The following is a 26362-nucleotide window of genomic DNA, read 5'->3' on the forward strand; positions in this document are numbered from 1 at the left end:
TTTATTGAAAGTAGTGACAAGAAACAAATAATGAAATAATATTGAATTTATGTTTGATGTCACACTAATCCAATCATATAAGTTGAGCTCCTGGACTCCTCTTGACCAAATTAAATAATTTTCAGCCTGTTACATAAATTAAGTTTTTGGTTGATTCATCTAATAACACCTTACTTGGATTGCAAGAGTTTTTATTAGTATTTCTGGGCATGGATCCACACCATTTTGATTAAATATTGCACGGTTTAATGCAATTGAGCAAGTTTCTTTGCCCAAACATGCTTGCTCCACGATTTGTTTTGTAGCAATAGTATTGCAAGTTCCCAAAACATACTCTCCACAATAACCACTTGGATTGCCAAAACTTGCAAATTCAACTGTCGTAATCTTTTTCCCAGGAGCACATGCTAGTAACGCCTGTGGTGCAATGTATGACACAATAGGATGGAAATTTCCTCTTCTAGACACCCATGAGTTCACATTGGGAGGATCACTCTCTGTAATTAAAATGCAAATTGTGTCTCTGTTCACGTTCAAAATCTCAACCTGTATTGGAGCCAATGGTTCCTCTTCAAATATAACAAGCAAGTTGTCTTGTGGGTTGAGGAAAGATCTTGGGATATGGAACCTGAATGATTGGACCAAGTTATATAAAATTTAAGACAACACTTATTTTCTTTTCAATAAAATTTTTCATTTCTTGTGGTTGGTTTGCTTACTCTGATTGAGTGGGCTTTCCAAGTGGGGAGAGGAAACTCATCCAGTGGCGACCAATGTTTTTACCGTTGATCCACATCATTCCTTTGCCCATTCCAGTCATCCTAATTGCAACTGGACCTGTTCCCTCTGGAGTGGCAAATCTTGTCTATAAAATTAATGAATGATATCGTTACAAAAAAATATAAAGCATACAAAATTTTAAATTGTTTCTTAATATCATTGTTTAACATTAGATGTGTGATATTTCTTACCCTGTACCAGGTGAGAGGGCGTGGAATTGGACTAAGCGGCTTCCATTTTGCCTTTAATGATCCTTCATCACTGTAAACTTTCATACCTTCACCCTTGAGACCAACCTATCAATTAAAATTAACCAATTTAACTTTGTCATCATGTTGAACCAATGTTTTACTACCAGAGTATAATTCAACTAACCCGATGACCCCACATATTGGTTGTGACATCAAGTGTTCCCGTGTTGAGAGCGATGATAGATATAGACTTAGGTCCTGCATATCTATGTTCCATGTAAGCTCCACTATCCTGTATATTCAATGTTTAAAGGATGAAACAATATTATTTTGTTGTATTTATTGAAACTTTAATTGATGTTCATTAAACACACAAAAATGAAAGAGTTAAGTATCATACAGGTAATCCAACTGTGCCAGCCAAGATAGAAATATAGTTAGTTCCAACCCTAAGTTGAACTGGGCGTTGGAAATCAAAAGATTTTTCTTCATGAGTTCCATGAGCAGTTCCTGAGACATAATAATTAAGACATTTGACATTAATATCATGTTTACTCACCTATGTTACACACACACACACACACACACACACACACACACACATATATATATTGTGTCCTTACCAATGAGGTCTCCATTTACAAATGCAACCATTGTGTGTCCGAGACTCATAATACGAAGAATTGGGAGAACTTCAGGTTTTGTTGGCAAGTCTCCTGGGGCCAACTCAAAGCTGCAATGAATAAAAAGGTTGGTGTTAGAGAGAACAATCATAAAAATGTTTTCAAAATAAAATAACTAAACAACATGCTTACACAAACTCACCTGGTGGTGTACCAAGCATAATCAGTGGTGTCCTTGAGCAAACTGTAAAGCTCTGCCGGAATATTTTGGTACATATCCAGTTTTGTTGTCGTTGGGATGGCCTCATTGAACATCTCCCATTGGAAATTGTTTGCAATGGGAGATCTCTCGTAGTTCCTCGAATTATGTTGTGAAACAATCTATTACATGTACCATTTGTCAGTGAAATATCCATTTGTGAATTATATGTGATAACATATTAGAGACGAAGAAACAAGTTAGTTAATTACACTTTGTGTGTTGTAGACTAAAGTCTTGCAATCAGGGAGGACGCTAATGGAATGTGGAGGCAAAAAGTAGTTAGTGCCCCTGAAGTTAATAGTGGCTGCATCTGTTGTGTGGTTGTTAGTGATGAAAGCAGCACATAAGTTTGTTCCAAACTTCTCAAAGGTTCTAATCTACATGACATATATACCAACTTAGTTTATTTTTGTGATGCTACCTTATTTCTATTAACATTAAAAATAATGTCAAATACTTACCTCGTGGAATTCGTTCAACTTTTCCACATTGGGATTGCCACCAAGGATGGCCTTCCTACAAAGGAGCACAGCTTTGTGCACGTCCCTTAAATGACTCCATTTTGGTTCTCTTTGTAGTCCATATTCATCGAGAGGCGCCTCATCATAATAACGAGTTGTGGTAAAGGCAGAACTGGTTCTACCAAAGTTTGTTCCTCCGTGATACTACAAATGTTACGTATTGAGTTATAAATTTAAGAAAAAAATATTGGCCTAAAGTTATATGAGTACAAAAAGATTTAAATGCTAAGAGAAACACCATATAATAGTTAACCAAGTTTCCACCCTTGGAGAAAAATCGAGCAACTGAAAATGCAATATCTTCTGCTGATCTTTGGGATGGTGGATCTCCATGTACTCTATACCTGATACAAGATTACCAAATAAAGTGTATTATTAATTACATTCGTGATTTTGAAGTTATTCACTAAGGACAAACTTTTAGTCATTTCTTACTGAGCGGTCCAATTCTCTGTCCATATGGCTGGTTTGTATGGTTTGTTTGGTCCTGAGAATGTATCACCGCAGTGTCTTCCATTGCATGCATTGATCTAAAAATGAAATCACAGGATGTCAAGAAAAGATGGAAGAGAATTTGTGGCTATGTTACCACTATTGTGTCATGACTTACCACTGGGTCAGGTGCATCTCTTTGCTTACACATGACCCATGGAACTCCAACATCTAGTGCTACTGCCATGTTTGCAGCCCATTGGACGTAGTTAACTCCCTTTTCCTCATACGCAAGTTGAATGTGGTTGTACTCATTCTCAATCTAGAGCCATTGAATAATGCAACATGTTTACATACATTGATTACTAAAAAGGAAATTAAACACATGGTTGGTTACAAAATCAAAACCTGAGCTAAGATGATAGGGCCTCCTTGGGGAGCAAAGAGCTTCTCATCTTTCATCATTTGTACAATCTTTGACACGAATGCTTGCATGTGTTGCTTCAAATTAAAGTAATTTTCATGTTAATGCTTAAATTATGTATTCAATTTTCATGTTAAAGGAATTATATACGGAGGATTGAAAATACCTTATAAGGCTCATTATCAGAGCGGAATATGATGTCAGGAACCTCTCTAAGCCAATATGGAAGTCCTCTAATGAACATACAATGAATGCGAGTAAGGTTGAGAATAACAAAGACAATGAATCATATATTTGGAAATCATATTAATTAATGGATATTGTACCCGTGGTTCCACTCGGCTTGGATGAAGGGTCCAACCCTAAGAGTGACAAACATTCCAAACTCTTGAACAAGCTTAATAAACTTCACCAAGTCGTAATTACCTTCAAAGTTGAACTACATATTGACAGGAAAAAAACATTTTCACAAAACCCCCTTTGAGTTTTATGGTCCCAAACCAATTGAATCAATAGACAACAATTAATTCACCTGTCCTTGTATGGGCTCATGAGCATTCCAAAACACGTAGGTTTGGATGACATTTATACCTCCACGTCTTGCATTATCAAGAAGGACAGGCCACATCTGCATTATTCATGTAAAGATATGTGTGATGAACCATATAATTTTGTTTCTTTGCATGAAAATAATGTAATATTACAATGATATTATTATGAAAGTAACTTACATCTGGCATGCTTCGTGGGTAGTGGATGGAACCAGAAATAAGTAGCTCACGCCTTCCATTGATGAACAATGACTTACCATCATAAGTGACATTATGAGCAATCATGTTACGACCATATGCACCTTTATGGTGTCCGCGTCCATGTACCACAACCACAATGGTGAAAAGCAATGTCATGAGGAAAAGAGTGCGAGCCATGATGTTATTGGTTTGTTCCATCCTTTTAATTTACTATTGCATGAGAATTGAAAGGAAACTTTGAGTGAGCTAACGTAAGGCTCCTCCTTCTCAGGTAGAGAGAGAGGTGCCCAGAAGCTAGTTTATTATTTACACAAACTTTTCTTTTATACTACTCTTCTACCAATAAATTTAGCAATTTGAGACAAAATTACTTTGTCTCATGCTATTTTTGTTGTATTCTATTATTATTCATTTGATAGTGTTTTCCTCACATTTGTCTTATTTTTATGTGATGACACTATTATTAGCCATCCAAAATTATATGAGCCACAAATCTTTATTTGTTTTTTTTGTTCAGAGTATCTAAATTTACTCAATACCTTTCAAAATAGAAGATTTAACTCTTCTAGAAAACGGTATAAAATGATTATTTTACATTTAAACATCATATGCTTTTTATCTCACATCCTTTTTTTTTATTTTAGCGATTTATTCACTCGGTATTTGTTTTATAGATTAAAGTTCAACTAAATTTTTGAAAACAAATTGTTTCCTTTTTTAAATATAAATTGTGATATTGGATAAATTGTTAATTTTTTCATAATTTTTTTAACACTTATAATTAAACATATCTAATCAATAACTTAATTAGTTGTTTTTGAAAAGTTATATTTTTAATTTACAAAACTTAAATATGAAGTTATATTTAAAAAATTAAATATTTCTTAAATTAACAAGTTACTGATACATTTATTTCGCACGGTATCATGTCATTAATTTATAAAATAATGTAATGGGATTGACTGAATACAACCATTAGCGAAATCTATAACGTGTTATTTAAGTGTCAAAGTAAAAAATTGTGTCAAAATATTATTATTCAATTTAAAAGTAAATTATAATTTACGTGGATTTAATTAAAATATATTCAAAATGTATTTTTTATTTATTTTCATGATGTTATAAACAATTGTTTTTGTAAGGTAAATTGTTGGTTTTCTTAACAACTTCTTTAAAATGGTATGGTTAATTGTTTGATATTTTAAATTCTATTTATATATAAAAATTAAATTTGACTATGGTTTTATTATTAAGTAATATACGCAAATTAAAGAGCAGGATTTTCATTAGTTTCATTTCATTAGGCGTTCGTTAAAAAAAATTCAAGATATATTTTATTTTTATCCCTTTATTTATTTTCATTTTTTTATCTATTAATATCAGTAGTTAAGAATAAATTTATATTATAAGTCAAGCGATTGATTATAAATTTAATATATAATTTATATTAAAATATTTATTTATTAAAACATTTAAAAATACTTATTTGTCATAAATTTTACATATTTGTAATGTAGGAAAAAAACGATAATCCGTTGAAGAAGAAGAGGGAAGAGCATGAGTAAACTTATAAATTGAATTGAATTCCCTCCAAAACATAGTCTCCCTCCAAAATCAAAATCACTAAAACCCTAACCCTTTTTCTCTTCTCTTCTCTTGTTGTATTGTGATATGTGTCGCAGAGGCAGAGCATTAGTCACCATGGCGAGCCACGAAGACGACCTCGATCTCCTTCTCTCTCTTCAAGACAGAGTTCCCGACACTCCTCCTGCTTCTCCCACACCAGGTATCATCACTATCTCAACCAATTTTTTTCTTTTCTTTATGCATTTTTCGTTCCTTTCTTCCCTTCTCCTTCTCATGTAATTTATTGCAGGTTACCTTTCCGATGACGAATCGCTCAACCAAAGGGACAAACCTGACATGTCCGTATTCAAAAACGCCGTTCAAGATTGTCTTCCCTATGACCCCCCAAAAGCGCTCAAACCAACTAACAAACCTGTTACTAACGATTCCCAGCTTGAAAAGTTTTCAGGCCTTCGCATTAAGTACGATTCGCCTTATTTTCATTTCCCCTATTCACTATTATGTCTACCTGTAAATTAACGGCTCCAACGGAACTGCAATTTATTCTCTCCATCTGTTTTCCGTTCTGACTAGGAACCAATTGTTAACTCATGCGGAGTTGAAGGAACAATTTTCAGACATTCGCTTTGTTCGGTTATCTGTTATCAAGTAATCTTCTTTACCTTCTCTTCATGAATAAATCGTTTAATATATTTTGCTAGTATCAAAGATTGAATTTCTTATGGTTTTTTATGTGGATTATTCAGGAATTCGTTGATTGGAGATAGTTTCTCTGGAAATTGGGCCACTGTTGGTGTTTTGACTGAGAAGGGGAGTCAGAAGACAAGTTCAACGGGGAAAAGCTTTTCTATATGGAAAATTGGGTGTCTGGATGAATGTACCATTTCTCTTTTCTTGTTCGGAGATGCTTATCAGAGGAACATGCAAGAGCAAGCGGGAACGGTCTTTGCACTGTTTAACTGTGCTGTTCGCAAGGATAGTGCGGTATTGAATTGTTATGAGTAGCGTCAGTTTTTCAGTTTGGGAATAAAAGTTTGCCGTAAGTTTTCTAATCTTTCTGATTTTCACTGTTTTTGCAGGGCAATGGTTTTTCTTTGAGTATATACTCCCCTAGACAAATTGTGAAGATGGGCACCTCTGTTGATTATGGGGTTTGCAAAGGGAAGCGAACAGATGGGATTGCTTGTACGCTGGTCATAAATAAGTACGTAAACAGCTGAGTTTCTTTTCATGATTATCTTTTGATTTGATGGCGTGTGATCTCACAATAGTTTTTTTTTTTAAATTCTTTGAACCGTGTCATCCTATATTTTAAGGAGTTACTTATGGTAATTTTTTATTTATTTACATTTTTGCCTACGAGTGAACGTGCCTGTTTTAAATTGCAATTTGGCAGTGTATCCAAGTATCTTAAACTTGAGAAGAACATTTCATTTTTCACTCAGACAAATAAAACACGATGAAGTACACAACCTTTAGGATTAATAAATAATATAGGGCGACAGTTTTTACGGGTGAATCAGGCTAGGTGTTGTTGCAGAATTTGTTTTCAATGTTTGAAAGATGCATTTGAAAGAAAATGTTGTCTAGGGTGAACTTTAGAAAATGAAGAGCAGTGTGGGTGAATTAATGATTTACGCCTTTTGTAAGGTATCTCCCCTTCAATAACAATCTATGCGTTTTTTTTTTTAGGATTCAGTTTACTAAATTCACATTTGCCAAGCATGAGCAATATTAGTTGTTTCATGAATCCATGTACTTTTCATAATTTCATTTTGTTAATTTGTTTTTATTGAGTATATCACCTTTAATATTAAAAGACTTGCTCATAAAACTATTTTATAAGGTGTACTCATTGATAAAGGAACTATGAAATATCATTAAACGTGTTGTGATATCTTTGTCATTAATACACTTCCTTCTAAACCATCTTTCTGACAGTATCATTGTTTGTCATATACCTATTTTATAACCGTTGATCTTTGTTATTTTAGACGTCATGGGACATATTGCAAATATCATAAATCAGTGAGTAGCGTTTAATTCTTGTAAGTTTTCTTGTTTATTCTGCTGTAGCGAGGATATTATTAGTTTCACTAACGAGAAACATAATGCAGAAAGCATCAGAGAAATATTCCACGATGCGAAGTGAACTCATGGGAGGGTGCGTATTTAGTTCTTTCAATGTTCAATTTCTTATTGCTAGTTTAAAGCTTGCTCTCAATTTGTCTGATTTGATCTGTTGTGACATTTAAACACGTGTTCTTTTGTTAGCAGAAACTTAAGAACAGCGTTTAGGCCTAAGTCTAGGGATTACCTCAAATCAGAAGGAATTTACTTAGTTGACCCCCTTGCTGACAAAACAAACTCGAAGAATTCTCGGCCAGTGAAACTATTGTCCGCGGATGGTCTCAGAAAGGCATTGAGGTTTGCTCTATTATTTTGACCCGAGGGGCACATGCTGAGTTATATTAAAGACATTTTATTTTTTTCTCCAGTTGATTCTTTTGAAGTCTAGCATTAATAATAATTTCTGTGCCAGCAATGCAGGAAAAGTAACAACAACTCCTCATTCTCAAGGGATCAGGTTTCTTTCTCAGCTTGCAGGTGATTGGATTACACATAACTTTAATGACATTCATTAGTGTATTCATGGTTGATATTGTGTTCTTAGCTTACTTTTGCGCATATACTCAGCCATGACGAATCCGAAAGCGAAGGATAAAGGATCAAAGATTCCACATGAACAAAAATGTACGGAGAAGAGGTGAGATGAAGAAAACATCCATTCTAGTTTGTCACATCTTATAGATGCCATTGTTAAAGGACGGACATTCCAATTTGACTTATTTTTTTCTTCAGGAAATCATCCTTTCCGAATGTGGGATCTTCTTCAGTCATAGGAAACCGACAGTTGGATGGAAAAAGAATAAAATCAGATGACCAGGTTTTGGCTGCTAAAACTTCAAAGCCTACTGAAAAGATGATTGAATTAGACTTTGTAAGCTCGGACGAAGACTTCTAAATTTCCTATATTGCTCTCAGCCCCACTTTGTCGAGCAGAACTGTGTGTCCGTGAGTAGGAAGTGAAAGCTTTCCACAGATGGTATCATATGCGGTAGCCTACGGTAGTGACCCTATAATTGCTGTCAACATGTCAAATTATTTTGAACTGTGGTAGGATTGATGTTAGAAAATTGAATAAACGGAAGTAGTAAAAAGTAAGCACTACCATTATTTAAATTTTGTAAATTAAGGATGGAATGGGATTAGTTCTACTTCGTTTACTTTGTGAGGAGTATTTTTTCTTCTCTAACATGAAATGATTTGATTTTGATATAATATTAATGGTTTATTTCTTGTGCTTTAAAAGGAATATCAAATTCATGGGCTTGCTCAATATACACAAATGATACTTATTGTTATGTCTACATACATTCATCAATTTTACTGTATTCAAGACAGATCTGAAAATAAAATAAATGAATAATTTTTAAATTTCTTTTTTAATCTGATTTTTTAGTGTTTGGTTATTTACTAATTTCCTTTTAATTATATATGCAAGTTAACTGATGAATTAATTTTGTAGCAAACTAATGGAAATAAAATAGAGTTGTCATTTTAAGTTTTTTGTTTTTTGATGTAGTTTCTTGTAAAATAATTAATAGATATAACAAGGAAAAGTGAATACGTAGGGAGAGAAAAATCAATCTGGATATAATTTAGGGGGATGTTAATGGAGTGTTTGTGGGTTTTATTGTTTTATTTTCATTGTTTAAGTAAAAATTTATTCTCATTATGGAAATATAATTTTTTTTATCTCATTTTATCATTTTTTTATTGTCTGAAATTTAATAAATACTTTGAATTTGGTTATTATAAAGATTATTGAATTGAAACTTCTAAATTTGGATATTATATTACTTCTATAAATTAACATAGGTGATACCCAAAAAAAAAGAAAATAAGGACATTGAAATAAAGTTGATGAAGTTAAAAATTATTTTGAAAAAATAAGAAAAACAAGCAAACAATAAAGTTTTAAAATATTTTAAATTTGTTATCACTTTACGTTTTTAAATTATAACAAGATCTTTTCATACAAAAAAAGATTATATAACATACTACTTCAATAAAATTGCATAAAAATAAAAAATTAAATCAATAATAATTTGAAATTAGAAATAGATATTTTATTCTATTAATTTAAATATATTTTGAATACTGATTAAAAAAATATTTATGGTAATAAATTATTATATTATATTAAATGAAATAAATTTATACAAACGATTGCAAAATTACACTTATAAAGAAATCACAAAATTATGAAAGTAAATAAGAAATCAAAGTATTAAAAAAAAAGTGAAAAAGATTAATTTTATGTCCCAAAAACAATTCGATATATATGAAATTGAACATGAAATTGTATAATTAAATATATGATAAGAGCATATGATTTTTATACCGTTTATATTTTTTATAACAATATATTTAATTTATTTTAGTTATTTCAGTTAGTTTTGATCACTTACCTTATCAAATATTGTTTAAAGATAAAATGTTTTATTCAATATATAATAGATAGTATAATAAGAATTAAAGTAAATTGTATAATACTAAAAGAGGCAAGGGACGTGACAATTTACTAAAATATTAAAAGTAGAAAAAAAATGTAAACTTAAATATTACTTCAAGTAAATATTTAAAATTAACTGTTCTTCTGTAACTAAGGAAATGATAAAATTAGTAAGATACTTTTTTAAAATATAAGTTTTTGGTCAAATAAATTTATAAGTTCATTAAATAAAATATAAAAGATCCTTAAAATGACTTCTGAATCTCACTCTAAAATTTATTTTCAGATTTTAAAATATTTTTATAATAATCCAAAAAAACATTATAATACTAAGAATTTATAGTAAGAAAAACTAGTATAATAAATTTATTATTTGATACTAACTTACAGATTAATTTCTATATGAAAACATGTGCATAAAGCTAAATATGTCATGGAACTCTTTAAATAGTTTTTATACAAGTTTAACATTTCATTCTCACTTCTTAATTATGAACATTATGTTGTAGTCTATGCACCAAATTAATATAATGTTTTAATATTTATATGAAAGGAAAGTAATGCCTGAGTGCCCATAAATCACTTATTAACTAAGTGATTATATTTGTAAAAGTGATTAACTAAGCACTGTTCTCACTTTTTTCCACAAAAAATATATTAATACATTAGGAAACGATACTATCTTAATAGCAAGCTACACTTCACTTATTTCAAGCACTACCTCTTTAGAAGATAGATCTGCACTTTAATTATTATTTTCTTGGTGTATTTTTTTTTCTAAATAAAACCAAAAAATATAAGAGAATTTTATAAGTATTATAACATTATTTAAGTTTTAAACTTTTTCTTATCCAAAAACAGATTAGAACTGTAACAAGAGGCTGGATATATTAAAATTTCGTTATTATTCAAATTATATATTCTTATAATATATTTATTTCGATCCAGTTGAAATAATATTATTAGTCTAATTATATATGACGTATTATTTGTTTTGAAGTATGAAATTCTTTTATTGTTATGCTTTTTCAAAAACATTTTAGAGGATTGTAAGAGAGAGATATATAAATTCTCTTTTGACTTAAACTCTTAAGAAATGTATTATTGGATGTATTGAAAAGTTAGTTTCTTATTTTAACTGATGGTTAATTTATACCAATACTTATTTATTTTATATTTAAAGATTGATGTATTAATATAATTGTAAAAATCAAAGTGAATTAATATTTTTAAAATGAAAAATTAAGTAGTAAACATAAATAATTGTTGAAAGGATTTAAAATAAAGTAAAATACGAAAGTTGTGAACAAAATTGAATGGTGAAACTTTTATTGCGAGATAAATGACATATAATGTAATCATTGAATAATGATACAAGTTGAGCTCTAGGACTCTCTTTGATAAAATCAAACCAGTCATCTTGGATTCATTTATAGATTGATTTAAGAACACCTCACTTGGATTGCAAGGGTTTTCACCAATATTTCTGGGCATGGATCAGCAGCATTTTGGTTGAACACTGCACGATTTAATGCAACCGAGCAAGTTTCTTTGCCTAAGCATTCTTGCTCCACGATTTGCTTAGTAGCAACAACATTGCAAGTTCCTAAAATATACTCTCCACAATAACCACTTGGATTGCCAAAGCTAGCAAACTCAACGGTCATAATCTTTTTCCCAGGTGCACACATTAGTGAGGCTTGGGGTCCAATGTATGGAACAATAGAGTGAAAATTTCCTCTTCTAGAGACCCATGAATTCACATTAGCAGGGTCGTTCTCTACAATAAAACTGCAAATTGTGTCTCTATTCACGTTCAAGATCTCAACCTGTACTGGAGCTAATGGTTCCTCTTCAAATATAACAAGCAAGTTGTCTTGTGGGTTGAGGAAAGATCTTGGGATGTGGAACCTGAATGAGTGGTACAAGTTACAAAATGTTCAATACAATACTCTATTCTTTTGTGTTTAAAAAGACCAAAAAGAAAAATTTTCATTTCTAGGGAGTGGTTTGCTTACTCTGATTGTGTGGGCTTTCCAAGTGGGGAAAGGAAACTCATCCAGTGGCGACCAATGTTTTTACCATTGATCCACATCATTCCTTTGCCCATTCCAGTCATCCTGATGGCAACTGGACCTGTTCCCTCTGGGGTGACAAATCTTGTCTGTAAAATCAATGCATGATATCATCAAAAAAATATACAGCATAAAGAATTTTAAAGTGTTAAGTTAAATATAATAGTTTAACATAAGTCGTGTGATATTTCTTACCCTATACCAGGAGAGTGGGCGTGGGACTGGACTGAGTGGCTTCCATTTTGCCTTTAATGATCCTTCATCACTGAAAACTTTCATGCCTTCACCCCTTAGACCAACCTATAAATTAAAATTAATTGTTTTAGTTATGTCAATATAACATATTGAACCACAATTTTACTATCGAGCTATAATTCAACTAACCCGATGACCCCACATATTGGTAGTGATATCACGTGTTCCTGTGTTGAGAGCGATGATGGATATGGACTTGGGTCCTGCGTATCTATGTTCCATGTAAGCTCCACTATCCTGTATATTCAAATTTGAAGTGATGAAACAACGTTATTCTTTTATACACATTGACACTTGGATCAATGTTCATTAAACACAAAAGAAGAGAAAAATAAGTCTCATACAGGTAATCCAACTGTGCCAGCCAGGATGGAAATATAGTTGGTTCCAACTCTAAGTTGAACTGGTCGTTGAAAATCAAAAGATTTTTCTTCATGAGTTCCATGAGCACTTCCTAAATCACAATAATTAAGACACTTACATTAGAAACATGTCTCCTCACCCTTATGATATGTTTTTAACTTATTATCCTTACCAACAAGGTCTCCATTTACAAATGCAACCATTGTGTGTCCGAGACTCATAATACGAAGAATTGGGAGAACTCCAGGCTTTATTGGCAAGTCTTCTGGAGCCAACTCAAAGCTGTAGTGAATAAAAAGGTTAAAAGTTAGAGACAATAGTCATATAAAATGTTTCCAAAATAAAATAATTAAACAATATCCTTACACAAACTCACCTAGTGGTGTACCAAGCATAATCAGTAGTGTCCTTGAGCAAACTGTAAAGCTCTGCTGGAATATTTTGGTACATATCCATTTTTTTAGTTGTTGGGATGGCCTCGTTGAACATCTCCCATTGGAAATTGTTTGCAATGGGAGACCTCTCATAGTTCCTCGAATTATGTTGTGAAACAATCTATTACATGTACCATTTGTGAGTGAAATATCCATTTGTGAATTATATGTGATAACATATTGGAGATGAAGAAACAAGTTATTTAATTACACTTTGTGTGTTGTAGACTAAAGTCTTGCAATCAGGGAGGACACTAATGGAATGTGCAGGCAAAAAGTAGTTAGTGCCCCTGAAGTTAATAGTGGCTGCATCTGTTGTGTGGTTGTTAGTGATGAAAGCAGCACACAAATTTGTTCCAAGCTTCTCAAAGGTTCTAATCTGCATGACATATATAGCAACAAAGTTTAGCTTGATATTTTTTTGACACTATGTTATCTCTATGTAACATTCAAAATAATGTCAAATGCTTACCTCATGAAATTCGTTCAACTTTTCTACATTGGGATCGCCACCAAGGATAGCTTTCCGGCAAAGGAGCACAGCTTTATGCACATCTCTCAAATGACTCCATTTTGGCTCTCTTTGTAAACCGTATTCATCAAGAGGTGCCTCATCATAATAACGAGTTGTGGTAAAGGCAGAACTGGTTCTACCAAAGTTCGTTCCTCCGTGGTACTACAAAATTTACACATTAAGTTACAAATTTAAGAAAAAAAATTATTATCATAAATTCTAATAGTACATCAAGATTTAGTTGAGAGAGAAACACCATATAGTAGTTGACTAAGTTTCCACCCTTAGAGAAAAATCGAGCAATTGAAAAGGCAATATCTTCTGCGGATCTTTGGGATGGTGGATCTCCATGTACTCTGTACCTGAAGTTCAAGATTACAAAATAAAATGTAGTATTAGAAGTGCTCATGATTTTGAAGTTTTTCACTAAGGACGAACGTTAAGTCATTTCTTACTGAGCGGTCCAGTTCTCTGTCCATATGGCTGGTTTGTATGGTTTGTTTGGTCCTGAGAATGTATCACCGCAATGTCTTCCATTACAAGCATTGATCTATTAAATGAAATCACAAGATGTCAAGTTAAGTTGAAAGAGAATTTGTGGCTATGTTACCAATATTATGTAATAACTTACCACTGGATCAGGTGCATCTCTTTGCTTGCACATGACCCATGGAACTCCAACATCCAATGCTACTGCCATGTTTGCAGCCCATTGGACATAACTGACTCCCTTCTCCTCGTATGCAAGTTGAATATGGTTGTACTCATTCTCAATCTGCAACCAATGAATAATGTTGCATGTTTACATACATTGATTACTCAAACTGAAATTAAACACATGGTTGATTACAAAATCAAGACCTGAGCTAAGATGATGGGGCCTCCTTGAGGAGCAAAGAGCTTCTCATCTTTCATCATTTGTACAATCTTTGTCACGAAGGCTTGCATGTGTTGCTTCAAATTAAAGTAATTTTCATGTTAATGCTTAAATTATGTATTCAATTTTCATGTTAAAGGAATCATATATGGAGGATTGAGAATACCTTATAAGGCTCATTATCAGAGCGGAATATGATGTCAGGAACCTCTCTAAGCCAATATGGAAGTCCTCTAATGAACATATAATGAATGAGAGTAAGGTTGAGAATAACAAAGACAATGAATCATATATTTGGAAATCATATTAATTAATGGATATTGTACCCGTGGTTCCACTCGGCTTGGATGAAGGGTCCAACCCTAAGAGTGACAAACATTCCAAACTCTTGAACAAGCTTAATAAACTTCACCAAGTCGTAATTACCTTCAAAGTTGAACTACATATTGACAGGAAAAAAACATTTTCACAAAACCCCCTTTAAGTTTTATGGTCCCAAACCAATTGAATCAATAGACAACAATTAATTCACCTGTCCTTGTATGGGCTCATGAGCATTCCAAAACACGTAGGTTTGGATGACATTTATACCTCCACGTCTTGCATTATCAAGAAGGACAGGCCACATCTGCATTATTCATGTAAAGATATGTGTGATGAACCATATATATATATATATATATATATTTTTCTCTTTACATGAAAAAATATAATATTATAATATATATGTATATATATGTGTGTGTGTGTGATGAAAGTAACTTACATCTGGTGTGCTTCGTGGATAATGGATGGAACCTGAAAATAGCAGCTCACGCCTTCCGTTAATGAACATTGATTTGCCATCATAAGTGACATTCTGAGCAGTCATGTGACGACCATACCCGCCTTTATGGTGACCACGTCCTTGTGTTACAACCACAATAGTGGAAACCAAGGCCATGAGAAAAAGGGTGCGAGCCATGGTGTTATTGGTGTGTTCCATCCTTTTTATTTACCTTGCATGAGAATTGAAAGGAGAATTTGAGTGAGCCAATAGGTTCCTCTTTCTCACGTAGAGAGAGAGGTACCCAGAAGCTGATTTGCTAGTTGCATCAATTTTTCTTTTATACTACTCTTACACCAATAGGTGTCAACCTCTGAGACAAAATTGCACTTTCACATACTATTTTTTGTATTGTTTTACCATTTAATGGTAATACTTTCTTCTTTTTAACCTTAATTTTATGGGATCATGTTATTCTTGGCCATAAAAAAACTCAAAGAGTCATATTTGCTTATTTACTATTTTTTTTAGTTCAAATTATCTAAATTTACTTACTACCTTCTTAAGATATTTCTATTATTTTAAAAAACCAAACATTTGTGATAGATGAATTGAAATTAGTTATTATTATTATGTTTTTTTTACACATTTATTATACTGAATTTCACTATTTTTGCATGGTAATGGTTTTTCTAATATAGACGGACAATTTTTACTAGTGAAAAAGATACGGAGAGATCATTCTAGGTGTTGTTGAGAAATCTGTTTTGAATATTTATTTCAATTACATATTCAAGTTAACCGATGAATTAATTTTATAGCAAAGTGATGGAAATAAAATATTGAGTTACGTTATTTTAAAGTTTTTTATTTTAATGTAATTTCTTGTAAAATAAATTCACATTAAAATATTTAATAGACATAACAAGGAAAAGTGAATACGTGAGGAGAGAACAATCAATCTGGTTACAATTTAGGGATGTTAATGGAGTGTTTTGTGGGTTTTATTATTTTATTTTCATTTTTGTTGTGAAAATTTATTCTCACATATGGAGATATAATTTCTTTTTGTCTCATTCCATCATCTTTGGCTTCAAATATCAATTAATATAAGTTTTAAATACTTTGAAATAAAGTTGGTTATTATAGAGATCAGTGGATAGTAATTGTAAAATTAACATAGGTGATACGTGTAACATCCCAAAAATATAGTATAAAACTATATAATAAAATAATTACATGTTAATAATATTACATATCAGTCTTACAAAAGATATGACGTACGTTTATGACCGAACGGTTTTACAGAATAACGACAAAGTTAAAACTGTACAAATAAGCAATCTAGACCGAACGGTTTACAAAAGGCCTATACCGAACGATCATACAAAAGAAAAAGGCAAAAGATGATCGAACAGTCATCGTACGAATAAACTAACTACTGACCGAATGGTTCTACTGTTCGGTCTTAACTTCTACCTCGACCAAACTTTCTTCTTCCAGCGCTTCTTCCAGCAGCTCTTCTCCTTCTGCTCACATCCACACGGATGATCATTGCGACAGGACAATAACCGAACGTACAAAACGGACAAGACAGGAAAATAGGGTAAGCTTATGTAATTTAATTCATGTATCAGCATATATTTCATAAAATCAATTAAACCAAATAAATCATTAACTCTTTCATGCAAAGCCTAATACTAGACTTTGACTGTCCGGACTGTATGAATTTTGTGTAGCTACGACGTTCGTGCACCCGGGTGATGTAGTAACTGGGATACCCTCAACAGCTGCCACCCGAGGTTAGTCCTATCTGTCCAAATTAACCATAAGGACTAGGACCTCCTGTCATTCCCACACATGACTTACCCTTCTCTACGTGAGAAACGAGTAATCACGGAATATCAGGATGAACTGTCAGCTTAACTTTATCCACATTCATACTTTACAAATTCCAATATCCATTCATGAGATATTCCTTCCCGGAATACTCTTTCATAATCAAAGTCATTTCATCCATATCATATTCCATCATCTTTCATCATTAAAACTTCAACTTAACCAATTTTAATAAAGATCTCGTAGGATACCAGATACCGAACGTTAGTTTTTAACCCAGAACGAGACTGAAAACTTGGAGTGAGACCGAGATGTCTCCAACTCAAAACAGATCAAATCGAGAGAGTTACTCACTTGTTGTGAAAGGGACCGAATACAATAATACTTCTCAGAAACAAATAGAATCGAACGTTATTTTCCAAGTGAACCAATTCAATGAACTGACTCTTAAGAGTTCAAACAGAACACTGTAAAGCCTAGGCCGAGTACTAAGACTCTAGGCCGAAACCAATTGAGACAGATACTGTAGGACATCAAATAATAGTACTTGACGGAATCATATGAAGAAACCGAACGCCAATAAATACTTAGCTTCTTAATGAGCTAAACATCAAGGAAATCGAATGCTAGTCGAAGACCCAGCACCGTAGAGAGCTAACACTATTGAGTTTGACCTTATGCTCTTATTTTAAAAATTATATTACTGAATCAAGGTCGAGCGCTTGGTTTAAGACCGAGCACTACTTATTACGAGCGCTTGGTGTAAGACCGAGCACTACTTAGTACGAGCACTTGGTGTGAGACCGAGCCCTACTTAGTACGAGCGCTTGGTGTGAGACCGAGCCCTACTTAGTACGAGCTCTTGGTGTAAGACCGAGCACTACTTAACTTATATAATAAAGACTTGATAATTATAAGATATCATTTAACTAATGTTCAAGAACGAACGAAATATACAAATACATATAGATATACTGAAGTTTATAATCAAATACCAAGGAACAAATATCCTTGGTTGAACGCTTAAGTACAAATATTACAAAACGAAACAAATACGCTAGTCTTCAACTAGAATTCTCTCCAAATGAAAGAATCAAGTTCCAATCGAGTCCACAAGAAAACCGAACACTATATCGAACGAGCGTTGGTCTAATACCAAACACTTATTAAGAACGAACGCCACTGAGAACGAACGCTTGTATAATTGAATGGTCAATGACCTTCAGTGACGAACATCAATTTTCATATGGAAATACATACTCAGAATTCATACTCTTATTAATACATTTCTCAACATTTATCTCTATACATACATACAGCCAAAACATAGTAACAATCATACTTCATATTTCATCCAATATTCACACAAACATGCCATCATTCCAAGTAAGAATAAAATTAAATTAAATAAACTTCCCTTACCTCTTAACGTGACCGAACGCTCACTAATATGGTTACTGGTTCACCTCTACAAATCCTTCTACCCCCAACGCTCGACAAATTCCGAAACTAAATCAAATAAAGATCAAAACACTATCAAAATCACTCATTTTAGAAGAGTGATCAACACATGAAACCAGAACTTGGTTTACATGTCCAAGAAACCACACGGCTGAGGGAGAGATGAACTTACCAGCTTGAAATCGAAAACTGATCGGTTCAAACGAACGTCCTCGACGCCGGGAATGCTCAGGTGTGGTATGTTTGATGATCGGAGGAAGAAAATAGTAAGTTTTTTGTAGAGAAAAGATGAAGAAATCTTAGAGAGAAGGAGGAGAAGAATGGGGTTTCAGAAGGTTGAAGAAGATGGTTGCATGCAGAGAGTGGCGTGAATTTTGAAAACTTAGAGTTTTACTCCTACCGTCAAAGCCGAACGGTCACTCCACTGCTCACACCTGTCTTCCACTTTTTGTTTTCCAGCTCCCCTTCCTCGACACTTGTCTTCCACTCAAGTTGGGGTTTTGAGTGATTTTTTAATGGTTCTCACAACACGAAATAAAGAAAACAGACATTGAAATAAAGTTGATGAAGTTAAAAACTATTTTGAAAAATTAATAAAATTAATTTATCCTTTTTCAATTTTCTTTTAATTATAATAAGATCTTTTCGTACTAATAAGATTATATAACATACTACTTCAATAAATTTCATAGAAAAAATTAAATCAATAATAATTCAAAATTAGAGATAGAGATTTATTTTTTAACTTGGATACTGATTAATTTTTTCTTATGATAGTAAATTATTATATTATAAAATATATTTATATAATTGTGATTGTAAAATTGCATTTATGAAAATAGTTAGAAAATAAATAAAAAATTATAAAGAATTTACAAATAATATTTTACAAGTAAATAATAAATAAAAGTACTAAGTAAAAATGATTAAATGTATGTCTCCTAAGCGATTTGATACACTATTAAATCCAATAAAGAATAGAATTATATAATTAACAATACGATAATAGAGGAAATACCTCAAAGATTTAAAAAGAAGACTTATTACATATCCAAACAGTCGTACCGTTAAGAAAAAATGAAAATTATTTTAGTGAAACAAAAGCTCAAACAAAAACTAAGGATTAAATCAACATAATTTCTTTTTAGTATCCAATCAATTAAAGGTTTATGCGTTTGAGCACGTAAATTTAATATTCAAACATTTTCATGTAAAAAAATAAACAATAAAAAAAATATCAAAAAAGAGTTAAAGTAATCAAATATATAGTTTATAAACTATTTGATGCAACAAAATTGATATTACACCATTTTTGAACATAAACTTTTTACATAAACGCATACAATAAAAAACAAATTTACTCAAGGTCGTAATAAAAGAGAAAATACCTTACATGTCTAAGTGAACTTTGTTGATACAGAACAAATCAAATCATTCACAAAGAAAAAAAAGTATATAAGAATAAAAACAAAAAAAGACCAAAATAAATAAATAAATATATATATATATAATTATATATATATATATATATATATATATATATATATATATATATATATATATATATAAGAGATTCACTATTTTGGTGTATATATTTTGTTTTTCAATTTTATCCTTAATAAGAAACTTTTAAAACTAAAATAATTATGTAAAATATCAAAAAATAAAATTATAATACTAATAATTTGTTATAAGAAAAACTAGTATAATAAATTTATTAGTTGATACTCACTTACGGATTAATTCCTATATGAAAACATGTGCATAGAGCTAAATATGTCATATAACTCTTTAAATAGTTTTTATACAAGTTTAACATTTTATTCTTACTTCTTAATTATAAACATTATGTTAGTCTATGCACGAAATTAATATTATGTTTTAATATTTATATGAAAGGAAAGTAATGCCTGTAGTTGTTGAGTGCCCATAAAACACTTATTAACTAAGTGATTATATTCGTAAAAGTGATACATTTTTGGTTTGTAAGCATTGTTCTTACTTTTTTTCTCCCCCAAAAAAATGTATTCAATACCTTAGAAAACGATACTATCTTAATAGCAAGCTATACTTTGAAGCACTACCACTTTAGAAGTTAGACACACTTTAATTATTATTTTCTTAGTGTATTTTTTTGAAGAAAAAAAAGCAAAAATACAAGAAAATTTATAGTAATAGAATTTTATAACATTATTTAAGTTTTGAAATTTTTTTATTGAAAAACTCATCAGAGGTGTAACCAGATGATGAGGTATATATAAAATCCATTCTTCAAATTATGTATTTTTATAATATATTTGTTTCGATATTAAGTATGTTAAAATAATATCATTTATCTAACTATATATGATGTATTATTTATTTTGAAGTATGAAACTTTTTTAATTATTATGTTTTTTCGAAAATGTTTTAGAGGATTGGAGAAGGAAAATATATTTAAATTTCTTTTTACTTAAACTTCGAGATGAATTTTAATTGAGATAATTATTTTATAAATTATATCAATACTCATTTAATTTATATTTCAAAGATGGATGTATTAATATAATTGTAAAAATTAAAGTGAAATAATATTTTCAAAATGAAAAATTAAGTAGTATGAATGTAATTTATAAATTGGGACATATATGTACCATTAAATGTATATATAGATAACGTTGAAAGAATTTAAAGACGAAGCAAAATAAGAAAGTGGAGAACAAAATTGAATGGTGGAACTTTTATTGCAAAGATAAATAACAAATAATTTAATCATTGAATCCAAGTATGCTACCAAAAAACAATGATACAAGTTGAGCTCCTGGACTCTATTTTGACAAAATCAAACCAGCCATCTTAGATTCATTTATGATTGATCTAAGAACACCTCACTTGAATTGCAAGAGTTTTTACCAATATTTCTGGGCATGGATCTGCACCATTTTGATTGAACATTACACGATTTAATGCAACCGAGCAAGTTTCTTTGCCTAAGCATTCTTGCTCCACGATTTGCTTAGTAGCAACAGCATTGCAAGTTCCTAAAATATACTCTCCACAATAACCACTTGGATTGCCAAAGCTAGCAAACTCAACGGTCATAATCTTTTTCCCAGGTGCACACATTAGTGAGGCTTGGGGTCCAATGTATGGAACAATAGGGTGAAAATTTCCTCTTCTAGACACCCATGAATTCACATTAGGAGGATCGTTCTCTGCAATGAAACTGCAAATTGTGTCTCTATTCACGTTCAAGATCTCAACCTGCACTGGAGCTAATGGTTCTTCTTCAAATATAACAAGCAAGTTGTCTTGTGGGTTGAGGAAAGATCTTGGGATGTGGAACCTGAATGAGTGGTGCAAGTTACAAAATGTTCAACACAATACTCCTTTTTTGTGTCTAAAAAAACCAAGAGAAAAATTTTCATTTCTAGTGAGTGGTTCGCTTACTCTGATTGTGTGGGCTTTCCAAGAGGGGAGAGGAAATTCATCCAGTGGCGACCAATGTTTTTACCATTGATCCACATCATTCCTTTTCCCATTCCAGTCATCCTGATGGCAACTGGACCTGTTCCCTCTGGGGTGACAAATCTTGTCTGTAAAATCAATGCATGATATCATCAAAAAATTATACAACATAAAGAATTTTAAAGTGTTTGTTAAATATAATAGATTGACATAAGACATGTGATATTTCTTACCCTATACCAGGAGAGAGGGCGTGGGACTGGACTGAGTGGCTTCCATTTTGCCTTTAATGATCCTTCATCACTGAAAACTTTCATGCCTTCACCCCTCAAACCAACCTATAAATTATAATTAATTGTTTTAGTTATGTCATTATAACATGTTGAACCACAATTTTACTATCGAGCTGTAATTCAACTAACCCGATGACCCCACATATTGGTAGTGATATCACGTGTTCCTGTGTTGAGAGCAATGATGGATATGGACTTGGGTCCTGCGTATCTATGTTCCATGTAAGCTCCACTATCCTATATATTCAAATTTGAAGTGATGAAGAAACGTTATTCTGTTATACTAATTGAAACTTAGATCAATGTTCATTAAACACAAAAGAAGAGAAAAGTAAGTCCTGTACAGGTAATCCAACTGTGCCAGCCAGGATGGAAATATAGTTGGTTCCAACTCTAAGTTGAACTGGTCGTTGAAAATCAAAAGATTTTTCTTCATGAGTTCCATGAGCAGTTCCTAAGTCGCAATAATTAAGACACTTACATTAGAAACATGTCTTCTCACCTTTATGATATGTTTTTTAACTTATTATCCTTACCAACGAGGTCTCCATTTACAAATGCAACCATTGTGTGTCCAAGACTCATAATACGAAGAATTGGGAGAACTCCAGGCTTTATTGGCAAGTCTTCTGGAGCCAACTCAAAGCTGCAGTGAGTAAAAAGGTTAAAAGTTAAAGACAATAGTCATATAAAATGTTTTCAAAATAAAATAATTAAACAATATTCCTACACAAACTCACCTGGTGGTGTACCAAGCATAATCAGTAGTGTCCTTAAGCAAACTGTAAAGCTCTGCCGGAATATTTTGGTACACATCCATTTTTTTAGTTGTTGGGATGGCCTCGTTGAACATCTCCCATTGGAAATTGTTTGCAATGGGAGACCTCTCGTAGTTCCTCGAATTATGTTGTGAAACAATCTATTACATGTACCATTTGTGAGTGAAATATCCATTTGTGAATTATATGTGATAACATATTGGAGACGAAGAAACAAGTTATTTAATTACACTTTGTGTGTTGTAGACTAAAGTCTTGCAGTCAGGGAGGACACTAATGGAATGTGGAGGCAAAAAGTAGTTAGTGCCCCTGAAGTTAATAGTGGCTGCATCTGTTGTGTGGTTGTTTGTGATGAAAGCAGCACACAAATTTGTTCCAAGCTTCTCAAAGGTTCTAATCTGCATGACATATATACCAACATATTATAGCTTGATTTTTTTTTACACTATGTTATCTCTATGTAACATTCAAAATAATGTCAAATGCTTACCTCATGAAATTCATTCAACTTTTCTACATTGGGATCGCCACCAAGGATAGCTCTCCTAGAAAGGAGCACAGCTTTATGCACATCTCTCAAATGACTCCATTTTGGTTCTCTTTGTAAACCGTATTCATCAAGTGGTGCCTCATCATAATAACGAGTTGTGGTAAAGGCAGAACTAGTTCTACCAAAGTTTGTTCCTCCATGGTACTACAAAAGTTACACATTAAGTTACAAATTTTAAAAAATAATTATGGTCATAAATTCTATTAGTACAACAAGATTTAGTTGTGAGAGAAACACCATATAGTAGTTGACCAAGTTTCCACCCTTGGAGAAAAATCGAGCAATTGAAAATGCAATATCTTCTGCGGATCTTTGGGATGGTGGATCTCCATGTACTCTGTACCTGAAGTTCAAGATTACAAAATAAAATGTAGTATTAGAAGTGCTCATGATTTTGATGTTTTTCATTAAGGACGAACGTTAAGTCATTTCTTACTGAGCGGTCCAGTTCTCTGTCCATATGGCTGGTTTGTATGGTTTGTTTGGTCCTGAGAATGTATCACCACAATGTCTTCCATTGCATGCATTGATCTAAAAATGAAATCACAATATGTCAAGCTAAGATGAAAGAGAATTTGTGGCTATGTTACCACTACTGTGTCATAACTTACCACTGGATCAGGTGCATCTCTTTGCTTACACATGACCCATGGAACTCCAACATTCAATGCTACTGCCATGTTTGCAGCCCATTGGACGTAACTGACTCCCTTCTCCTCATATGCAAGTTGAATGTGGTTGTACTCATTCTCAATCTACAACCATTGAATAATGCTACATATTTACATACATTGATTACTCAAACAGAAATTAAACACATGCTTGATTACAAAATCAATACCTGAGCTAAGATGATGGGGCCTCCTTGTGGAGCAAAGAGCTTCTCATCTTTCATCATTTGTACAATCTTTGTCACGAATGCTTGCATATGTTGCTTTAAATTTAAGGAATTTTCATATTAATTCAATTTTCATGTTAAAGGAATTATATATGGAGGATTGAGATTACCTTATAAGGCTCATTATCAGAGCGGAATATGATGTCAGGAACCTCTCTAAGCCAATATGGAAGTCCTCTAATGAATATATTAGGAATGAGAGTAAGGTTGAGAATAACAAAGAAAATGAATCATATATTTGAAAATCATATTAATAAATGGATTGTACCCGTGGTTCCACTCGGCTTGGATGAAGGGTCCAACCCTGAGAGTGACAAACATTCCAAACTCTTGAACAAGCTTAATAAACTTTACCAAGTCGTAATTACCTTCAAAGTTGAACTACATATTGACAGGAGAAAAAAAGAACATTTTCATAAACCCCCTTTGAGTTTTGTGGTCTGGAAACAATTGAATCAAGAAACAAAAATTAATTCACCTGTCCTTGTATGGGCTCATGAGCATTCCAAAACACGTAGGTTTGGATGACATTTATGCCTCCACGTCTTGCATTATCAAGAAGGACAGGCCACATCTACATTATTCATGTAAAGATATGTGCGATGAACCATATTTTTTTTCTTTACATGAAGAAATACAATATTATAATATATATATATATATATATATATATATATATATATATATATATATATATATATATATATATATATATATATATATATATATATATATATATATATATATATATATATGATGAAAGTAACTTACATCGGGTGTGCTTCGTGGATAGTGGATGGAACCTGAAAATAGCAGCTCACGCCTTCCGTTAATGAACAATGACTTGCCATCGTAAGTGACATTTTGAGCAGTCATGTGACGACCATACTCGCTTTTATGGTGACCACGTCCTTGTGTCACAACCACAATAGTGGAAACCAAGGCCATGAGAAAAAGGGTGCGAAACATGGTGTTATTGGTGTGTTCCATCCTTTTTATTGATCTTGCATGAGAATTGAAAGGAGAATTTGAGTGAGCCAATACAAGGTTCCTCTTTCTCAAGTAGAGAGAGAGGTACCCAGAAGCTGATTTGCTAGTTGTATCAACTTTTCTTTTATACTACTTACACACCAATAGGTGTCAACCTGTGAGACAAAATTGCACTTCCACCAACTATTTTTTACATTGTTTTACTATTTAATGGTAATGCTTTCTTCTTTTCTTAACCTTATTTTTATGTAATCAATTTTTTTCTTGGCCATAAAAAACTCAAAGAGTCATGTTTCCTCGTTTACTATATTCTTTTAGTGCAAACTATCTAAATTTACTCACCACCTTTTAAAATAAGAGATTTCATTGTTTAAAAGAACCAGACACTTGTTATAGTTAAATTCAAATTAGTTATTATTATTATATTTTATTTTTACACATTTATTGTATTTAGTACTTTTAATTAGTCTTTTGAAAATAAATTATTGAAAATAGATTCCTTTCTTTTTTAAATATAAATTATGGTACGGGATAAAGTTTTTATTTATTATAATTTCTTTAATAGTTATAATTAAAGTTATCATTTAGAATGCGACGATTCTAACTAAATAAAGGTGAATGACAAGTAATTTGTAAATAATATATAATTAATAACTTAGTTTATTATTTT

The 26362-nt window shown here is 32.1% G+C and overlaps 4 protein-coding genes across 4 annotated transcripts; 1 reads left to right on the plus strand and 3 right to left on the minus strand.

Moving 5' to 3' along the window:
• Window positions 1–12: 12 nt before the first annotated feature.
• LOC108330546 (beta-galactosidase 13) lies at window positions 13–4261 on the minus strand. Its single transcript, XM_017565027.2, has 17 exons — window positions 3965–4261; window positions 3766–3861; window positions 3560–3672; window positions 3400–3466; window positions 3218–3310; window positions 2988–3131; window positions 2813–2907; window positions 2616–2721; window positions 2318–2521; window positions 2066–2233; window positions 1797–1975; window positions 1595–1704; window positions 1372–1481; window positions 1156–1263; window positions 972–1076; window positions 720–865; window positions 13–628 (listed from the first exon to the last, which is right to left on the minus strand). The coding sequence occupies exons 1-17, from the start codon at window positions 4181–4183 to the stop codon at window positions 160–162; spliced, it is 2532 nt and encodes an 843-aa protein (XP_017420516.2). The 5' UTR covers window positions 4184–4261; the 3' UTR covers window positions 13–159.
• Window positions 4262–5603: 1342 nt separating this feature from the next.
• LOC108330885 (uncharacterized) lies at window positions 5604–8914 on the plus strand. Its single transcript, XM_017565475.2, has 11 exons — window positions 5604–5771; window positions 5862–6033; window positions 6146–6220; window positions 6319–6556; window positions 6652–6776; window positions 7567–7600; window positions 7690–7736; window positions 7850–7999; window positions 8115–8179; window positions 8270–8339; window positions 8435–8914. Exons 1-11 carry the CDS (start codon window positions 5657–5659, stop codon window positions 8595–8597), a joined length of 1254 nt encoding a protein of 417 aa, XP_017420964.1. The 5' UTR covers window positions 5604–5656; the 3' UTR covers window positions 8598–8914.
• A 2565-nt stretch (window positions 8915–11479) lies between these two features.
• LOC108330547 (beta-galactosidase 13) lies at window positions 11480–15728 on the minus strand. The gene is made up of 17 exons (XM_052876679.1): window positions 15436–15728; window positions 15202–15297; window positions 14996–15108; window positions 14836–14902; window positions 14654–14746; window positions 14424–14567; window positions 14248–14342; window positions 14049–14154; window positions 13751–13954; window positions 13490–13657; window positions 13221–13399; window positions 13017–13126; window positions 12826–12935; window positions 12611–12718; window positions 12422–12526; window positions 12170–12315; window positions 11480–12062 (listed from the first exon to the last, which is right to left on the minus strand). The coding sequence occupies exons 1-17, from the start codon at window positions 15652–15654 to the stop codon at window positions 11594–11596; spliced, it is 2532 nt and encodes an 843-aa protein (XP_052732639.1). The 5' UTR covers window positions 15655–15728; the 3' UTR covers window positions 11480–11593.
• A 5726-nt stretch (window positions 15729–21454) lies between these two features.
• LOC108330548 (beta-galactosidase 13) lies at window positions 21455–25771 on the minus strand. The gene is made up of 17 exons (XM_052876678.1): window positions 25474–25771; window positions 25181–25276; window positions 24971–25083; window positions 24813–24879; window positions 24646–24738; window positions 24416–24559; window positions 24241–24335; window positions 24042–24147; window positions 23745–23948; window positions 23485–23652; window positions 23216–23394; window positions 23012–23121; window positions 22820–22929; window positions 22605–22712; window positions 22416–22520; window positions 22165–22310; window positions 21455–22060 (listed from the first exon to the last, which is right to left on the minus strand). The coding sequence occupies exons 1-17, from the start codon at window positions 25690–25692 to the stop codon at window positions 21592–21594; spliced, it is 2532 nt and encodes an 843-aa protein (XP_052732638.1). The 5' UTR covers window positions 25693–25771; the 3' UTR covers window positions 21455–21591.
• Between the last annotated feature and the right edge of the window lie 591 nt (window positions 25772–26362).

The sequence above is a fragment of the Vigna angularis genome, chromosome 4, assembly GCF_016808095.1.
Source record: "Vigna angularis cultivar LongXiaoDou No.4 chromosome 4, ASM1680809v1, whole genome shotgun sequence".
In the NCBI taxonomy this organism is placed as follows: Eukaryota; Viridiplantae; Streptophyta; class Magnoliopsida; order Fabales; family Fabaceae; genus Vigna; species Vigna angularis.

Coding starts and splice junctions, on each gene's coding strand:
- LOC108330546 (XM_017565027.2), bottom strand. CDS start 4,183: ATGGAACAAACCAATAACATCATGGCTCGCACTCTTTTCCTCATGACA. Junction 1,976..2,065: donor TAGTCTACAACACACAAAGT/GTAATTAACTAA, acceptor TACATGTAATAG/ATTGTTTCACAACATAATTC. Junction 1,264..1,371: donor CTGGCACAGTTGGATTACCT/GTATGATACTTA, acceptor TTGAATATACAG/GATAGTGGAGCTTACATGGA.
- LOC108330885 (XM_017565475.2), top strand. CDS start 5,657: ATGTGTCGCAGAGGCAGAGCATTAGTCACCATGGCGAGCCACGAAGAC. Junction 7,737..7,849: donor CGAAGTGAACTCATGGGAGG/GTGCGTATTTAG, acceptor TTTTGTTAGCAG/AAACTTAAGAACAGCGTTTA. Junction 8,340..8,434: donor CAAAAATGTACGGAGAAGAG/GTGAGATGAAGA, acceptor TTTTTTCTTCAG/GAAATCATCCTTTCCGAATG.
- LOC108330547 (XM_052876679.1), bottom strand. CDS start 15,654: ATGGAACACACCAATAACACCATGGCTCGCACCCTTTTTCTCATGGCC. Junction 12,936..13,016: donor TGTAAATGGAGACCTTGTTG/GTAAGGATAATA, acceptor ATTGTGATTTAG/GAAGTGCTCATGGAACTCAT. Junction 12,719..12,825: donor CTGGCACAGTTGGATTACCT/GTATGAGACTTA, acceptor TTGAATATACAG/GATAGTGGAGCTTACATGGA.
- LOC108330548 (XM_052876678.1), bottom strand. CDS start 25,692: ATGGAACACACCAATAACACCATGTTTCGCACCCTTTTTCTCATGGCC. Junction 24,560..24,645: donor GCCCCATCATCTTAGCTCAG/GTATTGATTTTG, acceptor CAATGGTTGTAG/ATTGAGAATGAGTACAACCA. Junction 22,311..22,415: donor GCCCTCTCTCCTGGTATAGG/GTAAGAAATATC, acceptor TTGATTTTACAG/ACAAGATTTGTCACCCCAGA.